The sequence below is a fragment of the Oryctolagus cuniculus genome, chromosome 18 (genome assembly GCF_964237555.1).
Source record: "Oryctolagus cuniculus chromosome 18, mOryCun1.1, whole genome shotgun sequence".
Taxonomy (NCBI): domain Eukaryota; kingdom Metazoa; phylum Chordata; class Mammalia; order Lagomorpha; family Leporidae; genus Oryctolagus; species Oryctolagus cuniculus.
The window spans coordinates 17,110,235-17,129,105 of NC_091449.1; the positions used below are offsets into that span (position 1 = coordinate 17,110,235).

Here is an 18,871-nt window from a genome sequence, read left to right on the forward strand (position 1 = left end):
TAGTTACGGTATGTTTGTGTTTTAACATTTGTTCTTATGAAACTCAAAGACACTACTGGTGGGTAATAAGGGAGATTACAAGTTGAAAATATACTGTCAGCTTCCCATGTATATAAATAGGTTTTTTAAAAAAAATTATACACTTTTCCTTCAAAGAATTACTCAATGATAGAACAGACATACACAAATGTGTTAACAAAAGAATGAAAAACACCCACAACTGTTAGACAATGTGTTCTGCATCAAACTACTCACAGAATTTAAAATTATCATTATGGTATTGACGAGTATTAGTTGTTTTACCAATTTGTTGAACTGCACCTATTCCACAGCAAACACATTATCATTAACAGGATTTAACATGATCTTCCCTAAAATAATTTGCTAACAGTAATCCATGATATTTTAAACATTATTCCATGATGTATTCTAAGACATCAAATTGACTCAGTTCCTTCTCAACATGAATGCCCCAGGTTTAATGAGGCTGACAGCAATGAGTTGGAAGTCCCATTTACTTCAGTGCCTTCTTCAAAGTCTTCATTTCAAGTGTGACACTGATGGTGTGGATATTTCTACTTAATAATCACATAGTATTCTATTGGATGGATTCAACACTGTACAATCAGTGTCTTCACTGAGTTTTTTTTTTTCACTCTATCTCAAGTGTGAATACTCTGATGCACACTGAGCACTGATTTCTGCACAAAGCCTTTTCCACAGACTGCACACTTGTAGGGTTTGTCACCTGTGTGTGTTGTTTGATGTTTATTCAAGTTTGACCTGTCAGTGAATGCCTTCCCACACTCAGCACACACATAAGGCTTCTCTCCTGTGTGAATTCGCTGATGCACTTGAAGCTGTGATTTCTTAGTGAAAGATTTCCCACAGTCAGTGCATTCATAAGGTTTCTCTCCAGTATGAATTCTGTGATGCGTAATCAACTCTGACTTTTGTCTGAAGGTCTTCCCACATTCAGAACAGATGTAGGGCTTTTCTCCAGTATGAGTTTTCTGATGTTTACTGAGATTTGACCTTCCACTAAAGGCTTTCCCACATTCAGCACACACATAGGGCTTCTCTCCTGTGTGAATTGGCTGATGCACCAGCAGCTGAGACTTGGAAGTAAATGATTTCCCACAATCACTGCATTCATAAGGCTTCTCTCCAGTGTGAATTCTTTGATGAGTAACAAAGTTTGACTTTCGAATGAAGGCTCTTCCACACTCACTGCATACATAGGGTTTCTCTCCTGTATGAATCTTCTGATGCACGATGAGTATTGATTTTTGATTGAAGGCTTTCCCACATTCATGACATGCATACTGTCTCTCTCCAGTATGAATTTTCTGGTGTATATTAAGGTGTGACTTCTGGGTGAAGGTTTTTCCGCAGGTACTACATTCATAAGGTTTCTCTCCAGTGTGGATTCGCTGGTGAGTAATCAAGTCTGATCTCTGAGTGAAGGCCTTTCCACACTTAGAACACATGTAGGATTTCTCTCCTGTATGAGTTTTCTGATGTGTAACCAGGTTTGACCTGTTGGTGAATGCCTTCCCACATTTATTGCACACGTAGGGTTTCTCTCCTGTGTGAATTCGTTTATGCACATGGAGTTGTGATTTGGAAGTAAAGAATTTCCCACAGTGACCACATTTATAAGGTTTCTCTCCAGTATGAATTATTTGATGTGCAATCAAGTGTGTCTTCCGGATGAAGGCCAGCCCACACTGCATGCAAACATAGGATTTTTCTCCTGTATGAATTCTCTTATGCACTGTGAGTGCTGACTTCTGAGTAAAAGCTTTTCCACAGTCACTGCATTCATAAGGTTTCTCTCCAGTGTGAATTCTCTGATGTATAATTAGTTCTGACTTGTAGGTAAAGGCCTTCCCACATTCAGTACATATAGAAGATTTCTCTCTAATCTGCACTTTCTTCGGTGAAATAAGGTTGGAACTATTATTGAAGACTTTCCCATATTCAGTGCATAAATAAGACTTGACTCTTGTGTGAATTCGTTGATGTACCTGCAGTTGTGACTTAGAGATGAAAGATTTTCCACAGTTATTGCATCCATATGGTTTTTCTCCAGTATGAATTCTTCGGTGTGCAATCAAGTGTGTCTTCTGGATGAAGGCTTGTCCACATTCAATACATATATAGGATCTCTCACCTGTATGAATTTTCTGATGCATCTTGAGTGTGGACTTTTGCGTGAAAGCTTTGCCACAGTCACTGCATTCATGGTGTCTCTCTCCTGTATGAATTTTCTGATGTATAATGAGATCTGAATTATAAGAGAAGCCTTTCCCACATTCACTGCATTCATACAGTTTTTCTCCAGTATGAATTCTCTGATGCCTAAAGAGAGAAGATACTTGGAAAAAGGATTTTCCGCATTCATTGCATTTATAAGGCTTTTCTCTAGTATGGTTTTGTTGATGTGTCATGAATTCTGGCTTCTGTACAAAAGCTTTCCCACATTCAATACATACATAGAGCTTTTTTCCTGTATGAACTTTCAGATGTACTTTGAACAATGATTTCTCAGCAAAGCTCTTTCCAAATTCGTCACATTCATATGATTTCTCCCCTGTACGAATTTTCTGATATTGAGAGGATGCTCGTTTATAACTGAGGAGTGTTCCATGTTGCTTATGGTCCCATAATTTCTCTCCTGTTGGAGTATACTCATGGTCAGTATAGGAAGAAATTTTACCATATCTGGCAATCTCTTTAACATTCTTTGATGCATTATTTCTATTATAACTGTGTAAGTCTAAATTATGCTTCAAATTATTTCCAAATGAGTTGCATTGATGAGGTCCTTGGGGGAAAAGAATAATGCCTGGGCTCAAATGAACTGCTTCTTAATATTCTTATATTCATAAAGATTTTTTTGGTAGTCAATATTTTTTGATGAAATCTCAACATCTCTTAATGCTCTTTGCTGATAGCTCTCTTATGTGGTCACCAATCTACCATAACACTTCTATAGAATGATATATACACAGTATCACTGGTACCATCACCTTCCCTCTTGAGGTAGAAAGCTTTTATTGAAATTCCCTGCTTAAGGTTTGAAACCCAAATTCTCCTTCTGAAAGAAAATACAGGTGATTTTACTTTAAGGAACAGCTGAAAGAAGCTAGAAAGAAGGGTAGATAGGGCTAGTCCAGGTTGAACACAGAGAAAAGGATGAAAGAGAATAATTTATGAGATTGGTGACAGTGTGAACAGGAAATATTCTGGGACAGAATTCAATAGTTAGAGGAAATAAACTAGATGAACAGACTGTACTATAGCCAAGTATGGGAAAAGTAAGGCAAAGAACAAGATATATGAAACAATGCCATTTATATAGCCTAATTTAATATATATCCCTAACTCACTTTATATTTTATAATATGCATGAATTTTCAAATGTTTCCATCATATAAAATAGTGACCTATGGTGGGAAAGACAGATGTGGGGATAAGAGACAAAAGACAGTAAGTCAAAGAATAAAATAAAAGAGAAACTTCATCTGGACTCATAATGATGAATCCTAAACTAAGGATTATGATTAAACTCATGCCTCAGCAGGTGAAGAAGAAAAGCAAAGCAAAAAAACAAAACTAATCAGTTAACTAGGCAGAGACCCTAGTCAGTATACAATCACTCAAGCAACATTAGTAAGAAATTTTAGGAAAGGTGATTAATACTGTCAAACACAGCAGAAGGGTACCCTTCCCAGGTTAAATGCCAATGATAAAGTCATCGGTTGGATAAAATGCATAGGAAATTGAGAATTCAGTGATCTCTGGGGAGAAAACAGGAATACAGCCTGGTTAGATATAAGGTTCTGAGGTATCTCACGGAAAAAAAAAAAAAAAAAAAAGCAATTCATAGGAATTGTAGTATGTACCATATTGTAATTTTACAAGAAAGCAGACCCATGAATGCTTGAATGTAAAAAGAAAAGACTCTAGAATTATGGGAATACTCAAGAAAAATCTTTAATCTTTGGCACATGGCCTAGAATCCAAAAACCTAGAGAAGACAGAGATGATAGATGTCATCTAAGTAGAAGATATTTAGTTACCTTAGTGGTAAATTATCAACAGTTTTCAAGCAGTACAAAAATTAAGAACCTTCCAGAAGAGTCTTAAATCTCAACACTATTTCAAAGGTGCCAGTCTACCTAATAACAGCTGAGATCTATTCCCCTGTCTCCCTCACTCACCTGGACAGAACTGACTTGGGTTCTTACTCTGCAATTCCCATGGCTCTTCTCCTTGCTCCAACATGAAAACTTCTGGCTCAGGAACTTGAAACCCTGTTTGCGGGAAATGATAAAAAGACTGAGTCCAGCTAATTAAATGAAGTCCAGCTGTGTAATGAGGGCTTATTCTTCAGAAAAGTAATTATTTCTGTCTGAACAGAATATTATCAAAAATTATAAAAGGGACAAGAATCCTGGACAAATTAAGGACAGAACTATCATATACTGAAAGTGTCTTACAGCATTCATCAAGAAAACCTGTAACATCCCAGTGAGGCCTCCTTTCAGATACCAAGGTGACCGCTTACCTACTGAGAGCAGGTGGCTGAAGGTCTCCTGCATCACATCCCAGTAGAGACTTCTCTGAGCAGGTTCCAGGTGCTGCCATTCCTCACTGCTGAAATCAATAGCCACATCCCTGAAGGACACTGATCCCTGCAAGGGCAAATTCCTGTTCAATGTGAAGTTAGCTTTGGGGGATGGAGAGGCTATACTTATGAATATGGAACATGGATTTTGTTGCTTTTGTTAATTTGTCTCCTCTTTTTTATTCTTTTTAAAGATTTATTTATTTATTTGAGAAGTAGAGTTACAGACAAAGGGAGAGACAGAGAGAAAGGTCTTCCATCACTGGTTCACTCCCAAATGGGCGCAATGGTCAGAGCTGGGCTGATCCAAAGCCAGGAGCCAGGAGCTTCTTCCAGGTCTCCCACACGAGTACAGGGGCCCAAGGACTTGGCTCATATTCTACTGCTTTCCCAGGCCATAGCAGTGAGCTAGATCAGAAGAGGAGCAGCCAGGAAGGAACTGGCACCATATAGGATGCTGGCACTGTATGCAGAGGTTAGCCCACTATGCCACAGTGCCGCCCCTGCCTCCTCTTTTTCAAAAACTCAGTGCCAGAGTATGACATCAGCAAGATGACTAACTAGAAGCCCTTAGCATTTGTACACCCCCTCAAATTTTTATGAAAATAACTGAAGGCAAGTGCTGGAGCATATAAAAGGAACAGCAGAGGGGCCGGTGCAACACTGGCATCCCGTATGGGTGCTGGTTCAAGACCCGGCTGTTCCACTTCCAATCCAGCTCCCTGCTAATGCACCTGGGAAAACAGTAAAAGATGGGTCAAGTGCTTGGGCCCCTGCACCCATGTGGGGGATCCAGAAGAAGCTCCTGTTTTCGCCCTGTCCCAGCCCTGGCCATTGCAGCCATTTAGGGAGTGAACCAGTGGATGGAAGATATTCTCTCTCTCTTTCTCTGTGTCTGTCTCTCTCTGTCTCTGTAAGTCTACCTTTCAAAATAAATAAATAAATCTTTTTTAAAAAAAATAAGGAATAGAGGCTGGCACTGTGGCACAGCAGGTTAACACCCTTGCCTGAAGTGCCGGCATCCCATATGGGTGCTGGTTCTAGTCCTGGCTGCTCCTCTTCCAATCCAGCTCTCTGCTATGGCCTGGGAAAGCAGTGGAGGATGAACCAAGTCCTTGGGCCCCTGCACCCGTGTGGGAGACCCAGAAGAAGCTCCTGGCTCCCGGCTTTGGATCAGCACAGCTCCGGCCATTGCGGCCATCTGGGGAGTGAACCAGCAGATGGAAGACATCTCTCTCTGTCTCTACCTCTCTCTGTAACTGTCTTTCAAATAAATAAAATAAACCTTAAAAAAAATAAGGAATAACAGAAACCTTCTTACAGAGCACAGAAAACCAGAAGAGCAGGAAAAACCTCACTTTCATCACCCTATCGCCAAGCTCTGATGAGTTTACAAACAGAGGGACTTCTCCCTCTGGGGAAAAGCTAAAAAAAAGGACCCCAGCAGTCCCCATCAATACCCTAGATACCTACAGGCCTCACTACCAGGGACTCCTACAGTTTTCGCTGGTGCTAAGCCCAACTTAGGAGGCTGCCTGGAATCCATATAGCTGCACTTCCCACAGAGAAGAATCTGACACTGGTCTGCCCCTTGTGGCCCACACAGATATTCAGCTATGCAATCAAAACTGGAAACACTGATGGGTGAGGTCATTTCCAGGGCTGAGTAGCCACAGCACCCTTTCAATCCCTGAGGCTTTGTTGCTGTTGAACTGCACCTGTCTGATGACTGACCATCTACAGTTGCTGAGTTGCTGCTTTGTCCTACCCCATACAGCCAAGCTGACTTAGCTGCTCCGTCCACCCCTCTCACTCACTGCTGCACCCGCCCCTGAGTACCTGAGCTGAGCACACCGCCTTCTAGGGAACAGATTACTTGCCTACCCAGAGAACCATGCCCCCCGTGCCTCAACCGCAGCAGCTCCCTGCCTTCTAGGGAACCAGTACTTCTTCCCAAAGCAGTACACTACCATGTACATCACCTCCTGGAGAACAGCTGCCTTGGCTGGGACGAGCAGCTGACTGGTCTAACAGGAGAACAAAGCACTGGCTCAGCTAAGACACCCTGCCTACAGGCCAAACAACGGGGCTGGCCCCTGGGACCCAGAGCCCAAGCAATAGCTGTTCTCCACCATCACGAGACCATTGTTGCTTCTGCATCTGGCTCACAGATCTGATATACTGATCTACGTTCAACCATCCCAGAGTCCAGAATCACCACCAGACAGCACATCGTCTCCTGGGGCCTGAATTGCCACTATGCCCTACTGACTGTGGTTCCTAAATGACAGCTGTACCCTGCTCCTCAGGCCCAAACCCCCAGAGCACCCTCACTCCCTGGAGCAGGACCAGAGTTGTGCTTTGCCACACAAGCTCAGGGTCACAACTACAACCCAGCCCCCTGACAATGAGCTCCAGGGGGTGGCGTCAGAGTCACATAATTTGGTTTTGTGGGCCATCTGCATCCAATCCTGCCTCACAAAGTGAACCTGCATGCTCAAACCAGGTGTCACAATAGGTTCAGGAGACCCTAAGCCAAGGATGTCAGCTGTACAGCCACTGTCAGCACGCAAGACATGGACCCCAGTGCTGCTGTAGCTGCTTGTGAGCCATGTCAGATCCAACAAAAGGAGGGATCCCCTCAACTACAACTCCTTGTTGTGAGAAAAATGAGAGACAATTTACACTGCTATCTCCACTTCTACAAACTCCTACAGCCTATGCCACTGAGGCACCCACAGTCGTCACTGATGTCAGGACTAACGGAAGATGCTGCATGGCAACTATGCCACTGCATCTCCTTGGACTACAACTGCCACAGCCTTCTCAACAGCCACACCAAGACCCTTCTCAGGGGAAACTACTTCTCTACAGAAGTCACTCTGTAAAGTCTGGAAGAGGTATTGCTCTCCCAGATGCACAGATCTTAATACAGGAACACAATAAACACGAAAAAGGTAGAACACATGACATTGCCCAGAAACATAAATTATCCAGTAACTGAGCCCAAAGAAACAAAAAATTTATAAAATGCATGAAAAGGAATTCAAAACAAAGATCTTAAGGAAACAATAATATATAAATAATATAGACATTCAACAAAATCAGGAAAACAAATTATGATCTGAATGAGAAATTCAACGGAGATATAAAAGGAACCAAACAATACTTTGGAGATGAAGAATTCAATGAATAAAATTAAAGATACAACACAGAACTCTATCAACAGACTAGAACAAGCAGAAGAGTCTCTGAACTTGAAGACAAGTCTTTAGAAATTACCAACTCAGTGGGCCTGCAGTGCCAGCATCCCATATGGGAGCCAGTTATAGAGTCCCGGCTGCTCCACTTCCAATCTAGCTCTCTGCTATGGCCTGGGAAAGCAGGAGAAGATGGCCCAAGTCTGCACTTGTGTGGGAGACCCAGAAGAAATTCCAGGTTCCTGGCTTCAGACTGGCACAGCTCCAGCAGTTGCAGCCATTTGGGGAGTGAACCAGCAAATAGAAGACCTCTTCCTCCCTCTTTTTCCCTCCCTCTCCCTCCCTCTCTCTCTGCCTCTGCCTCTCTGTAAATTGGCCTTTCAAATAAATAAATAAATCTTTAAAAAAAAAAAAAAAGAGAGAGGCCGGCGCTGTGGCCCAGTGGGTTAAAGTCCCAGCCTGCAGTGCAGCATTCCATATGGACTCCAGTTCAAGTCCAGGCTGCTCTACTTTTGATCCAGCTCTCTGCTATGGGCTGGGAAAGCAGTGGAAGATGGCCCAAGTCCTTGGGCCCTTGCACCTGTGTGAGAGACCCGGAAGAAGCTCCTGGCTCCTGGTTTCAGATAAGTGCAGCTCTGGCTATTGCAACCATATGGGGAGTGAACCAGCAGATGGAAGACCTACCTCCCTCCTTTCTCTCTCTCTCTCTCTCTCTGTAACTCTGTCAAGTATAATAGATCTTAAAAAAGAATTACCAACTCAGAGGAAACAAAAACTAAGCAATGAAAAAGAATAAGGACAGCCTATGGAACTTATGTGACACCACAAAGCAAACAAACTTTCACATTGGTGGAGTTTCAAAAGGAGAAGAAACAAAAATAGTGACAGAAAGTATGTTAATGAAATAATTGCTGAAAACTTCCTAAGTCATAGAAGGGACATGAATATCAGATCCATGAAACTCAAAAGTTCCCAGGGGCCAGCACTGTGGCGTGTTGGGTGAAACTGCCACTTGCAGAGCTGGCATCCCATGTGGGCACCAGTTCAAGTCCCTGCTGCTCCACTTCTGATCCAGCTCTCTGCTATGGCCCCTTGTACCTGCGTGGGAGACCAGGAGACTGCTCCTAGCTCCTGGCTTCGGACTGGTGCAGCTCCACGAGTTGTGGCCATCTAGGGAGTGAACCAGCAGAGGGAGGACCCCTTTCTTTCTCTCTCTCTCTCTCTCTGCCTCTGCCTCTCTGTAACTCTTTCAAATAAATAAATAAATCTTTAAAAAAGTTCCCAGATTCAACTCAAAGAGTCCACTCCACAGCATATCATAATTAAATCAACAAAGTCAGAGAATTTCAAAAGCAGCAAGAGAAAAGCATCAAATCACATAAGAAAATCTCTATTGGACTATTGGTAGATTTCTCAACAGAAACCTTGCAGGCTAGGGGAGAATGGGATGATAAAGTAAAAGTGATAAAAGAAAATAACTGTGGGCTAAGAATGCTGTATTCAATAAAATTACCCTTCAGAAATGAAGAAATAAAGTATTTTCTAGAAAAGAACTCATTACCAGTAGTCCTGCCTTATAAGAAAGGCTTACAGGAGTTCTTGAAGTAGAAAGAAACAATATTAACTAATAGGAATACATATGATTTTTTATGCTCATGGATCAGAAGAATTAATATGGCTAAAATGTCCACACAACCTAAAGCAAAAAATTATATAATAAGACCTCCAATGGCTAAAGTAATTCTGAAGAGGGCAAAAAATAGCTGTAGACATCACACTTCCTGATTTACAATTATATAGCAAAGCTATAATAATCAAAGCACTATCATACTGGCAGACAAGAATACCAATGGAACAGAATAGAGAGGCCAGAAATAAACCCAAACAACTAATTTTTGACAAGGGTACCAAAAAGACACAAAGGGGAAACAATAATCTTTTTAGTAAACGGTGTTGGGAAACTACACTTCCACATGCAAAAGACTGAAACTGGGAGCTGGAGCTGTGGCATAGTAAGATAAACTTCTGCCTGCAGCACCAGCATCCCATATGGGCACTGGTTCTAGTCCCAGCTGCTCCTCTTCCAATCCAACTCTCTGCTATGGCCTGAGAAGGCAATGGAAGATGGCCCAAGTGCTTGGGCCCCTGCACCCGTGTGGGAGACCCAGAAGAAGCTCCTGGCTCCTGACTGGCTCAGCTCTAGCCTGTGGGGAGCAATCCGGACTGGACTGAGTTACTGGAATTAAGACTTATTCTGTGCATCTGCTCTCCCACAATATGGCGCTGGGAGAGAAGTAAACAGCTTCCGCACAGCTGCCTCCAGTTCAGCTAATAAACTGTAGGACTTGCTCCTGATTGGAGAGCAGCGTACTCGGCGTGTGGGCAGCCGAGTTAGGATTGGCGGAGGAGGACTATAAAGGAGGAGAGAGACGGCATGCACGGAGGAACATCTAAGGGGAACATCTAGCTGGGGGAACACCTGTGCAGCCCCCCGAGAGCCGGCCGGCGGTGTGCCGCTCCCCTGCGGAAGTGGGGAATGTGGCCAGGGGGAACCGCCCTTCCACGGAGGTGGAAGGGATAGTAGCCAACCCGGGAAGAACCAGCAGCAAACCTGGGGAGGGCCGAGCAGACGAAAGAACAGCGCAGGGTCCTGTGTCGTTCCTCCACGAAGAGGGGGAGCAACATAATGGTGCCATGACTCGGATAGGAAACCTAGGACGGATAGGAAACTTAGGAGGAAAGAAATGGGAAAATGCCGGAGAGAGAGACTAGCAAACAGCCTAGGGAAAAGCCGAACGAAAAAGGTGCCGGAAGAAGCTATTGAAAGCCTAGGCATAGACTCAGATACAGACTATGGGGGGAAGCTGGGAGAAATCTCTAAGGTCGAAAGCGAAAGTGAAAGCTAGAACAAACAGACTCGGATGCGGACTGTGGGGAGAGGCCAGGAGAAATGAGGGAGGAGTATTGTTGGAGGAAAGCTTGGGGAAATATACCGGGTAGAGAAAAATGTTAGGGAAATCGAAGCCGCGGGGGGCAGGCCGAGGCGGAAACGAAAGCCACTTTGGGATTCTCAAGTTAGCCCGGGAATAGGGGGCGAAAAGTTGAAACCAGAAGCTGAAACGTAAGCCAGATTGGGATCCGTCTGATTAGCCCGGGGAGCAAAGGACGGGAAGCCAAACCGTGGGGCGGAGACGTAAGCTGGGTTGAATTCGCCAGGCTAGCCCGGGGAGCTTGGATTGAATGCTAGTGGTGGAGACGCAAGCTACGCTGTGTGACTCCCGTGGAGGCTGCCGCGCGCAGAGAGAGCGTGCGGGGCACAAGTAGATAGGGAACGCGGGGCTAGCGCGGAGACCGCGGAGTGTGCACGCAAAGCCGAGCCGCGCAGAGCCGCGAAGCCTCGCAGATGAGAGGGGCGCGGGCTGAAGCGGCTCAGAGCCGGAAAGCCGCCGAGGGGCGGCCTCGGGGTGGGCGCCGGAAAGCCGCAGGGATAAGAGAAACAGAAGTTTAGAAGTAAAATGAGAGAAATAGGAATGCTGGAAGATAGAAGTAAAATGGGAGAAATAGGAATGCCCGGAGATAGAGAAACAGAGAAATAGAAAGGCCTCCCCTCAACATGGCAATGAGAAAGCTTGGATTCGGTCTGCCTGATTAAGTGAGGCGATGAGCACCTGCGGGCGGCTAGCAGCTTATGCGCCGCAGGTCACCGAAGACAGGCACGAATTAACATCAGTAAGGCCTCCCCACAATACAACAATTAGGAGGCTTGGATTCGGTCTGCCTGATTAAGGCGGTAAGCACCAGCAAGCAGCTCGACCAGAGTATGAGCTGCAGGTCACCGAAGATAGGCACGAACCAACACTAATAAGTCTCCCCCACAATACGGCAATGAGAAAGCTTGGATTCGGTCTGCCTGATTAAGGCGGTAAGCGCCAGCAGGCGGCTCGACCAGAGTATGAGCCGCAGGTCACCGAACACAGGCACGCATCAGCGCCTAAAAACCTCCTCACAACATGGCGAAGAGAGGACCCGGATTCGGTTTGCCTGATTGATAGGACTTGTAAGAACCTGTGGCAACTCTAGCAAGTAGAGCAGAGTGTGTGCCGCGGGACACCGAAGACAGGCGCGTATCAACGCCAAAAATAAAAAGAAAGGGGGATCTGTGGGGAGCAATCCGGACTGGACTGAGTTACTGGAATTAAGACTTATTCTGTGCATCTGCTCTCCCACAATATGGCGCTGGGAGAGAAGTAAACAGCTTCCACACAGCTGCCTCCAGTTCAGCTAATAAACTGTAGGACTTGCTCCTGATTGGAGGAGAGCAGCGTACTCGGCGTGTGGGCAGCCGAGTTAGGATTGGTGGAGGAGGACTATAAAGGAGGAGAGAGACGGCATGCACGGAGGAACATCTAAGGGGAACATCTAGCTGGGGGAACACCTGTGCAGCCCCCCAGAGAGCCGGCCGGCGGTGTGCCGCTCCCCTGCGGAAGTGGGGAAAGCAGCCAGGGGGAACCGCCCTTCCACGGAGGTGGAAGGGATAGTAGCCAACCCGGGAAGAACCAGCAGCAAACCCGGGGAGGGCCGAGCAGATGAAAGAACAGCGCAGGGTCCTGTGTCGTTCCTCCACGAAGAGGGGGAGCGACACTAGCCGTTATGGCCATTTGGGGAGTGAACCAGTAGATGGAAGACCTTTCTCTCTGTGTCTCTCTTTCTGACTGTAACCCTACCTCTCAAATAAATAAAACCTTAAAAAAAAGAATGAAATTGGTCCCATATCTTATGCCAGACATAAAAATCAACTCAAAATGGACACGAGACCTTAATGTTAAGACCTTAAGTCATAAAACTCCAGAAGAAAACGTAGGGGAAAAGCTCTTGGACATGGACATGGCAATGAATCCTTAGCATATCACATCAAAAGTTCTGAGTATAAAAGCAAAAAATGAATAAATGGGACTACATCAAACTAAAAGGCTTAATCCATAACTGAAACGGCCAACTAGATTTGGAAAAAACTATTTGCAAACCATTTTATCAGACAACTGGTTAACATCCAAAGTTTTTTGTTTTTTTCTTTAATATTTATTTGAAAGGCAGAAGTAGAGAGAGAAATCTTCCATCCACTGGTTCACTCCCCAAATGGCCGCAACAACCAGAGCTGGGCTGATCCAAAGCCAGGAGCTTCTTCTGGGTCTCCCATGTGGTGCAGGGGCCCAAGGACTTGCACCATCTTCTACTGCTTTCCCAGGCCGTGGCAGAAAGCCGGATAGGAAGTAGAGCAGCTGGGACTAGAACCAGTGCCCACATGGGATGCCGGCACTGCAGTTGGTGGCTTTACCCTCTATGCCACAGCACCAGCCCCAACATCCAAGGTTTATAAAGAACTCACATACTCAACAGCAAAAAAATATATAACCCAATTAAAAAGTGGGTAAAAAACAAGACCTTTCTCCAAAGATGACATTAAAATGGCCAAAGATACGTACAAGAAAAGATGCCTGACTTCACTAATTATCAGAGAAAGGACATCAAAACTATAATGAGATAAACCTCACCCATTAGGATAGCTATTATCAAAAAAGTAAGAGATAACAAGTGAGTGTGGTAGAGAAAGGGAAGCCTTTACAATGTTGATGGGAATGTAGACTGATGCAACCATTACGGAAAACAGTAGAGAGGCTCCTAAAGAAACTAAAAATAGAACTATTATTTGATCCAGTAATCCCCCTTCTGGGAACATACTCAAAGGAAATAAAATCACCCCCACATGAAGATGCTTGCATTCCCATGTTCATTGCAGCATTATTAATGACAGCTATGATTCATAAACATATAGATACCCACTAATGGGCAAATGAATAAATATATATTTAATATAAAATATATACATACAGCTGAGTATCATTTATCCTAAATGTGGGGATTAAGTGTTTCAGAATTGGGACTTTTCTGGATTTTATTCAAATGCACAGAGAATAAAACAGTGGTTACCACAGTTAGTGTCAGGGGAACAAAATAGAGGTATACGTCAAAGCATACACAGTGACAAACATGTAGAATGAATAAATTGATAGGCGTAATGTATAATATCAGGATGATAGTTAACAATAGTGTGTATATTTAGGATTTTTGCCAAGTGAGTAGATTATAAATTGTTCTTAGCACAATTTATAATTGTGGGGGTGGGGGACAAAATTTGGGTAGCTAAGTAAGATGATGGATATGTTAATTTGTTCTACTTTAATAACCATTTACTGTAGATATACATAAAGGTTTTCAAAAAGTCCATGGGGGCCAGCGCTATAGAACAGGCAGGTAAAGCTGCTGCCTGCAGTGCAGCATCCCATATGGGCACTGGTTCAAGTTCTGGCTGCTCCTCTTCTGATCCAGCTCTCTGCTATGGCCTGGGAAAGCAGTGGAAGACAGCCCAAGTCCTTGGGCCCCTGCATCTGTGTGGGAAACCTGGAAGAAGCTCCTTGTTTCAGATCAGCTCAGCTCTGGCTGTTGCAGTCATTTGGGGAGCGAACCAGCAGATGGAAGACCTCTCTCTGTGTCTCTCCCTCTCTCTGTCTGTAACTCTACCTCTCAAATAAATAAATAAAAATCTTTTAAAAAAGTCCATGGACAATGCATATTATAAAAAAACTATGCAGGAATTTTAGAAGTTTTTATACCAAAACTCACTTCCCTTTAAATTCCATTTTTTCCATGGACTTTGTTAAACCCTCAGAAATATGTGTATCTTAAAACCTTAAGTTGAGGCCGGCGCCGCGGCTCACTAGGCTAATCCTCCGCCTAGCGGCACCGGCACACCGGGTTCTAGTCCCGGTCGGGGCGCCGGATTCTGTCCCGGTTGCCCCTCTTCCAGGCCAGCCCTCTGCTGTGGCCAGGGAGTGCAGTGGAGGATGGCCCAGGTGCTTGGGCCCTGCACCCCATGGGAGACCAGGATAAGTACCTGGCTCCTGCCATCGGATCAGCGCAGTGCGCCGGCCGCAGCGCGCCGGCCTGGGCGGCCATTGGAGGGTGAACCAACGGCAAAGGAAGACCTTTCTCCTCTCTGTCTCTCTCACTGTCCACTCTGCCTGTCAAAAAAAAAAAAAAAAAAAAAAAAAAAAAAAAAAACCTTAAGTTGATACCTTAAATATATATAATAAAATCTATTTTAAAATAAAAATAAATGGACTGGGGCTGCAGTGCACTGAGTTAAGCTGCCACTTGTGCCATCAGTATCCCACATCCAAGTAGTATTAGTTCAAATCTTGGCTGCCCCACTTCCTATCCAGCTCCCTTCTAACGCTCCCAGGAAAGCAAAAGAAGATGGCACAAGCACTTGGGCTCCTGCCACCTGGATGGTCCCTTGTTTCAGTTTGGCCCAGCCCTAGCTGTTGTAGCCATTTGGGTAGCCAACCAGTAGATGGAGGATTTCTCGCCCTCTCTCTCTGTCACTCTGCTTTCAAATAAAATCTTAATAAACACATTTTTCATAATTTTACGATGAAAATTTTCTAATATACAGAAAATTTTTAAAAACTGAAGAGTGAGGCCGGCGCCGCGGCTCACTAGGCTAATCCTCCGCCTAGCGGCGCCGGCACACCGGGTTCTAGTCCCGGTCGGGGCGCCGGATTCTGTCCCGGTTGCCCCTCTTCCAGGCCAGCCCTCTGCTATGGCCAGGGAGTGCAGTGGAGGATGGCCCAGGTGCTTGGGCCCTGCACCCCATGGGAGACCAGGAAAAGCACCTGGCTCCTGGCTCCTGCCATCGGATCAGCGCGGTGCGCAGGCCGCGGCGGCCATTGGAGGGTGAACCAACGGCAAAGGAAGACCTTTCTCTCTGTCTCTCTCTCTCACTGTCCACTCTGCCTGTCAAAAAAAAAAAAAAAAAAAAAAAAAAACTGAAGAGTGAAAATCCATATATACATCAACTAGGACCTTTCATTAACATTTTCCTCTCCCTACTTTATCACTCATCTACTCATCCCTTTATTCGTTGACCCAGCTTACTGATTTGAGCATTTCAAAGAAAACTGAAGTATACTTCCTCCCAAACACTTCAGAATACAAATCATTTGTTTGCCTTTCTTAGGTAAAACTTACATACACTAAGTGTACCAATCTTTAGGGTTCAATTTTGTTGAAGTTTCAACAAATGTGTATACCTATGTAATCCAGGAACTATCACAAAATCATCTTTTACATAGGGTACACATTAAATAAGTAGTTTTACGTATTTTGTATAAGAAAGAAATCCAATAAAGAATTTCTACTATTTGTTATACAGTCATTCAATTTACTCATTTTTCAAGACTGGGGATAGAAATAGGCACTCTTTTAGTCTTCTAGCAATTGGAACAATGACCTGTGATACTGTTTCTGATACTATTCCTGGGCAAGCAGAAATGAATTAATTACACTTCTAATCTTTTAGAATCGTAAAAGACTTTAAAACAAAGTTTGAAAAAAAAAAAGGTATAAATTCATTAGGTTGTTGAAAAATAGTTATCCACAAAGGATACACGGAGGGCCCAAATGAAGAAAAAATGCCTTCCACATGGGAGAGTGAGTTATACTCCATAGAGTTGATGAATTTAAGCTGAAAGTTAAGTAGTATAATACAGAATAGGAAATCAGGGGGACATTTCCCATAAAAGGTAAGAGCAAGGTATTGAGACAGGAAAATATGTAACAAGTTCAGTGATAGTGAATAGTCCTCTATAAATGAAGATTAGTCTGCATGATGGAAGGTGGTTACTGGAAAAATAGTTTGCTCATACAGCAAGTATGATTTTCCTTTTAAGTAAAGGTAATTAAGGTAATCCAATGTACATCTAATCTTTCTCCTATATGATCAATATTACAGGACAGCGAAATAATGGAAAAGTTCTTTATAGACTGATTCTAGTTAATACAGAAAAAAGAATACAATAAAATGTTACCATGTGACATTCCAAATGGAATAACGAATTTGGACAATCATCATAAGCGGATTCTCCAATGTTTAGGGTGAAATAGAGAAATTTTAGAATGGACAAGAGTGGAAAATCAGTCACAAGACCTACTGCACAATTCATGTACTAGAGTATAAATTACGTACTCACCTAAAGTAAGGTAAAATGAATTTCTAAAAGGGATATAGAAGGAAACCAATATTCATTATTAAAGAGGCAGATATGATTTTGAATATGAAGGTGAGAAAAAAGGATTTAAAAATAAAAGTTAGCTTTCATTTTTGAATAACTACGAAGACTGTGCTGCAACAGGTGGAAGAACAAAAGGAAGGCCAACGCTGTGGCTCACTTGGTAAATCCTTTGCATTGCGGCACCAGCATTCCATATGGGTGCCAGGTTCTAGTCCCAGTTGCTCCTCTTCCAGTCCAGCTCTCTGCTGTGTGCGGGGGGGTGGGGGGATGGGGGGGTGGGGAGGTGGGCAGTAGAGGATGGCCCCAGTGCTTGGGCTCCTGCACCTGCATGGGAGACCAGGAAGAAGCACCTGGCTCTTGGCTTCAGATTGGTGCAGTGCCGGCCGTAGCTGCCATTTGGAGAGTGAACCAACAGAAAGAAGACCCTTCTCTTTGTCTCTCTCACTGTCTATAACTCTACCTGTCAAAAAAAAAAAAAAAAAAAGGAAGGGGCTAGAGAAAGAAGGCAAGAGAAAGTTATTTAGATTTTGTACATAGTGAGACTCAGTGACAAGAGATGTATGAGGATGTATACATAGCAGCTGTGTAGAAATCTTTTGTGGAGCACAACGTAAAACACACCTTTCCACTGGTAATCACAAGAGACACATAAGGACTCTGAAAGATGACAGTGAAAAGATGAGCAAAGACACACATGGAAATACCAGCAGAAAGGAGCTGAGGTGTAGGGGGGAAATATTAAACATGCCAAGGATGCAATGTGAAGTGCATTTTAGATTTTATTAATATCACTATATGGATTTACACAGCACAAAGGTTTATATACTAAAACTATAGTAAGATACAGAGAGAAGTTCATTTTTAGTAAGAAACTTTAAACATTTCTCAGCTCCATGAAATAAAGTGAAAAAAAAAAGCTAATTCTGTAAGAACCTTGTAATATCTTATAGATATCAAGTTTCATATCTGGAAATAGATTTCTTTTCAAGTATCTGTTATCTTTTCAAGTGTCTATGTTATATTCAGAAATATTTATCATAAAATTTACAAACAAAAGTCCTAATGACACTCCAAATGGCAAATGTATCTCTCCAATGTGGCAGTACTAACTTTATTAAAAATAGAATTTTAGCCGGCGCCGCGGCTCACTAGGCTAATCCTCTGCCTAGCGGCGCCGGCACACCGGGTTCTAGTCCCGGTCGGGGCACCGGATTCTGTCCCGGTTGCCCCTCTTCCAGGCCAGCCCTCTGCTATGGCCCGGGAGTGCAGTGGAGGATGGCCCAGGTGCTTGGGCCCTGCACCCCATGGGAGACCAGGAAAAGCACCTGGCTCCTGGCTCCTGCCATCGGATCAGCGCAGTGCGCTGGCCGCAGCGCACCAGCCGCGGCGGCCATTGGAGGGTGAACCAACGGCAAAGGAAGACCTTTCTCTCTGTCTCTCTCTCTCACTGTCCACTCTGCCTGTCAAAAAAAAAAAAAATAGAATTTTTAAAATGAAAATCTGAACATCTACAAATGAAAATGTGAGACATGGCAATTAAAGATATGGTAGGAAATTTCATGTTTCTAGAAATTCACCCTTTTCATCTAGATTTTTAAATGTATACGCATGATATAAATTACTTTTCTAAATTATCTTTAGACTGTAAGTTTCTAGCATTTCTTACAAAGGCATTTAAATCTGTATTAACCCTCCCCCATCTGGCTTAGCTTTACCTTACAAACTTTAAGATGTAGCAAGTTATTTATTGAAATATTGATTTTTTTAAATTGTGACAAAGTGTACTTAACCAAATTCATCATTATAATCTTAAGTATGCAGTTCAGTAGTATTAACTACATTCACAATGTTGTACCAAAGCCTTTTATTTTTTGTTTCTAAATTAATGTTTTTGCTTAGAGAAG

The 18,871-nt window shown here is 43.5% G+C and overlaps 1 protein-coding gene across 5 annotated transcripts in view; it reads right to left on the reverse strand.

The window, feature by feature from the left end:
* Nucleotides 1-18,871, reverse strand: part of LOC138843011 (zinc finger protein 585B) — a 25,639-nt gene continuing 6,768 nt past the window's right edge. For 3 of the 5 annotated variants that reach the window (XM_070062268.1, XM_070062267.1, XM_070062266.1), the window contains 3 exons: nt 4,577-4,703; nt 4,230-4,322; nt 1-2,680 (listed from right to left, as the gene is read on the reverse strand). In XM_070062268.1, the coding sequence (XP_069918369.1) occupies nt 663-2,680; nt 4,230-4,322; nt 4,577-4,610 (2,145 nt within the window). In that variant the 5' untranslated portion in view covers nt 4,611-4,703 and the 3' untranslated portion in view covers nt 1-662. Of the gene's footprint in view, nt 2,831-4,229; nt 4,323-4,576; nt 4,704-18,871 lie in introns of all 5 variants that reach the window. The other 2 variants (XM_051847055.2, XM_051847046.2) reach the window with 1 other exon arrangement.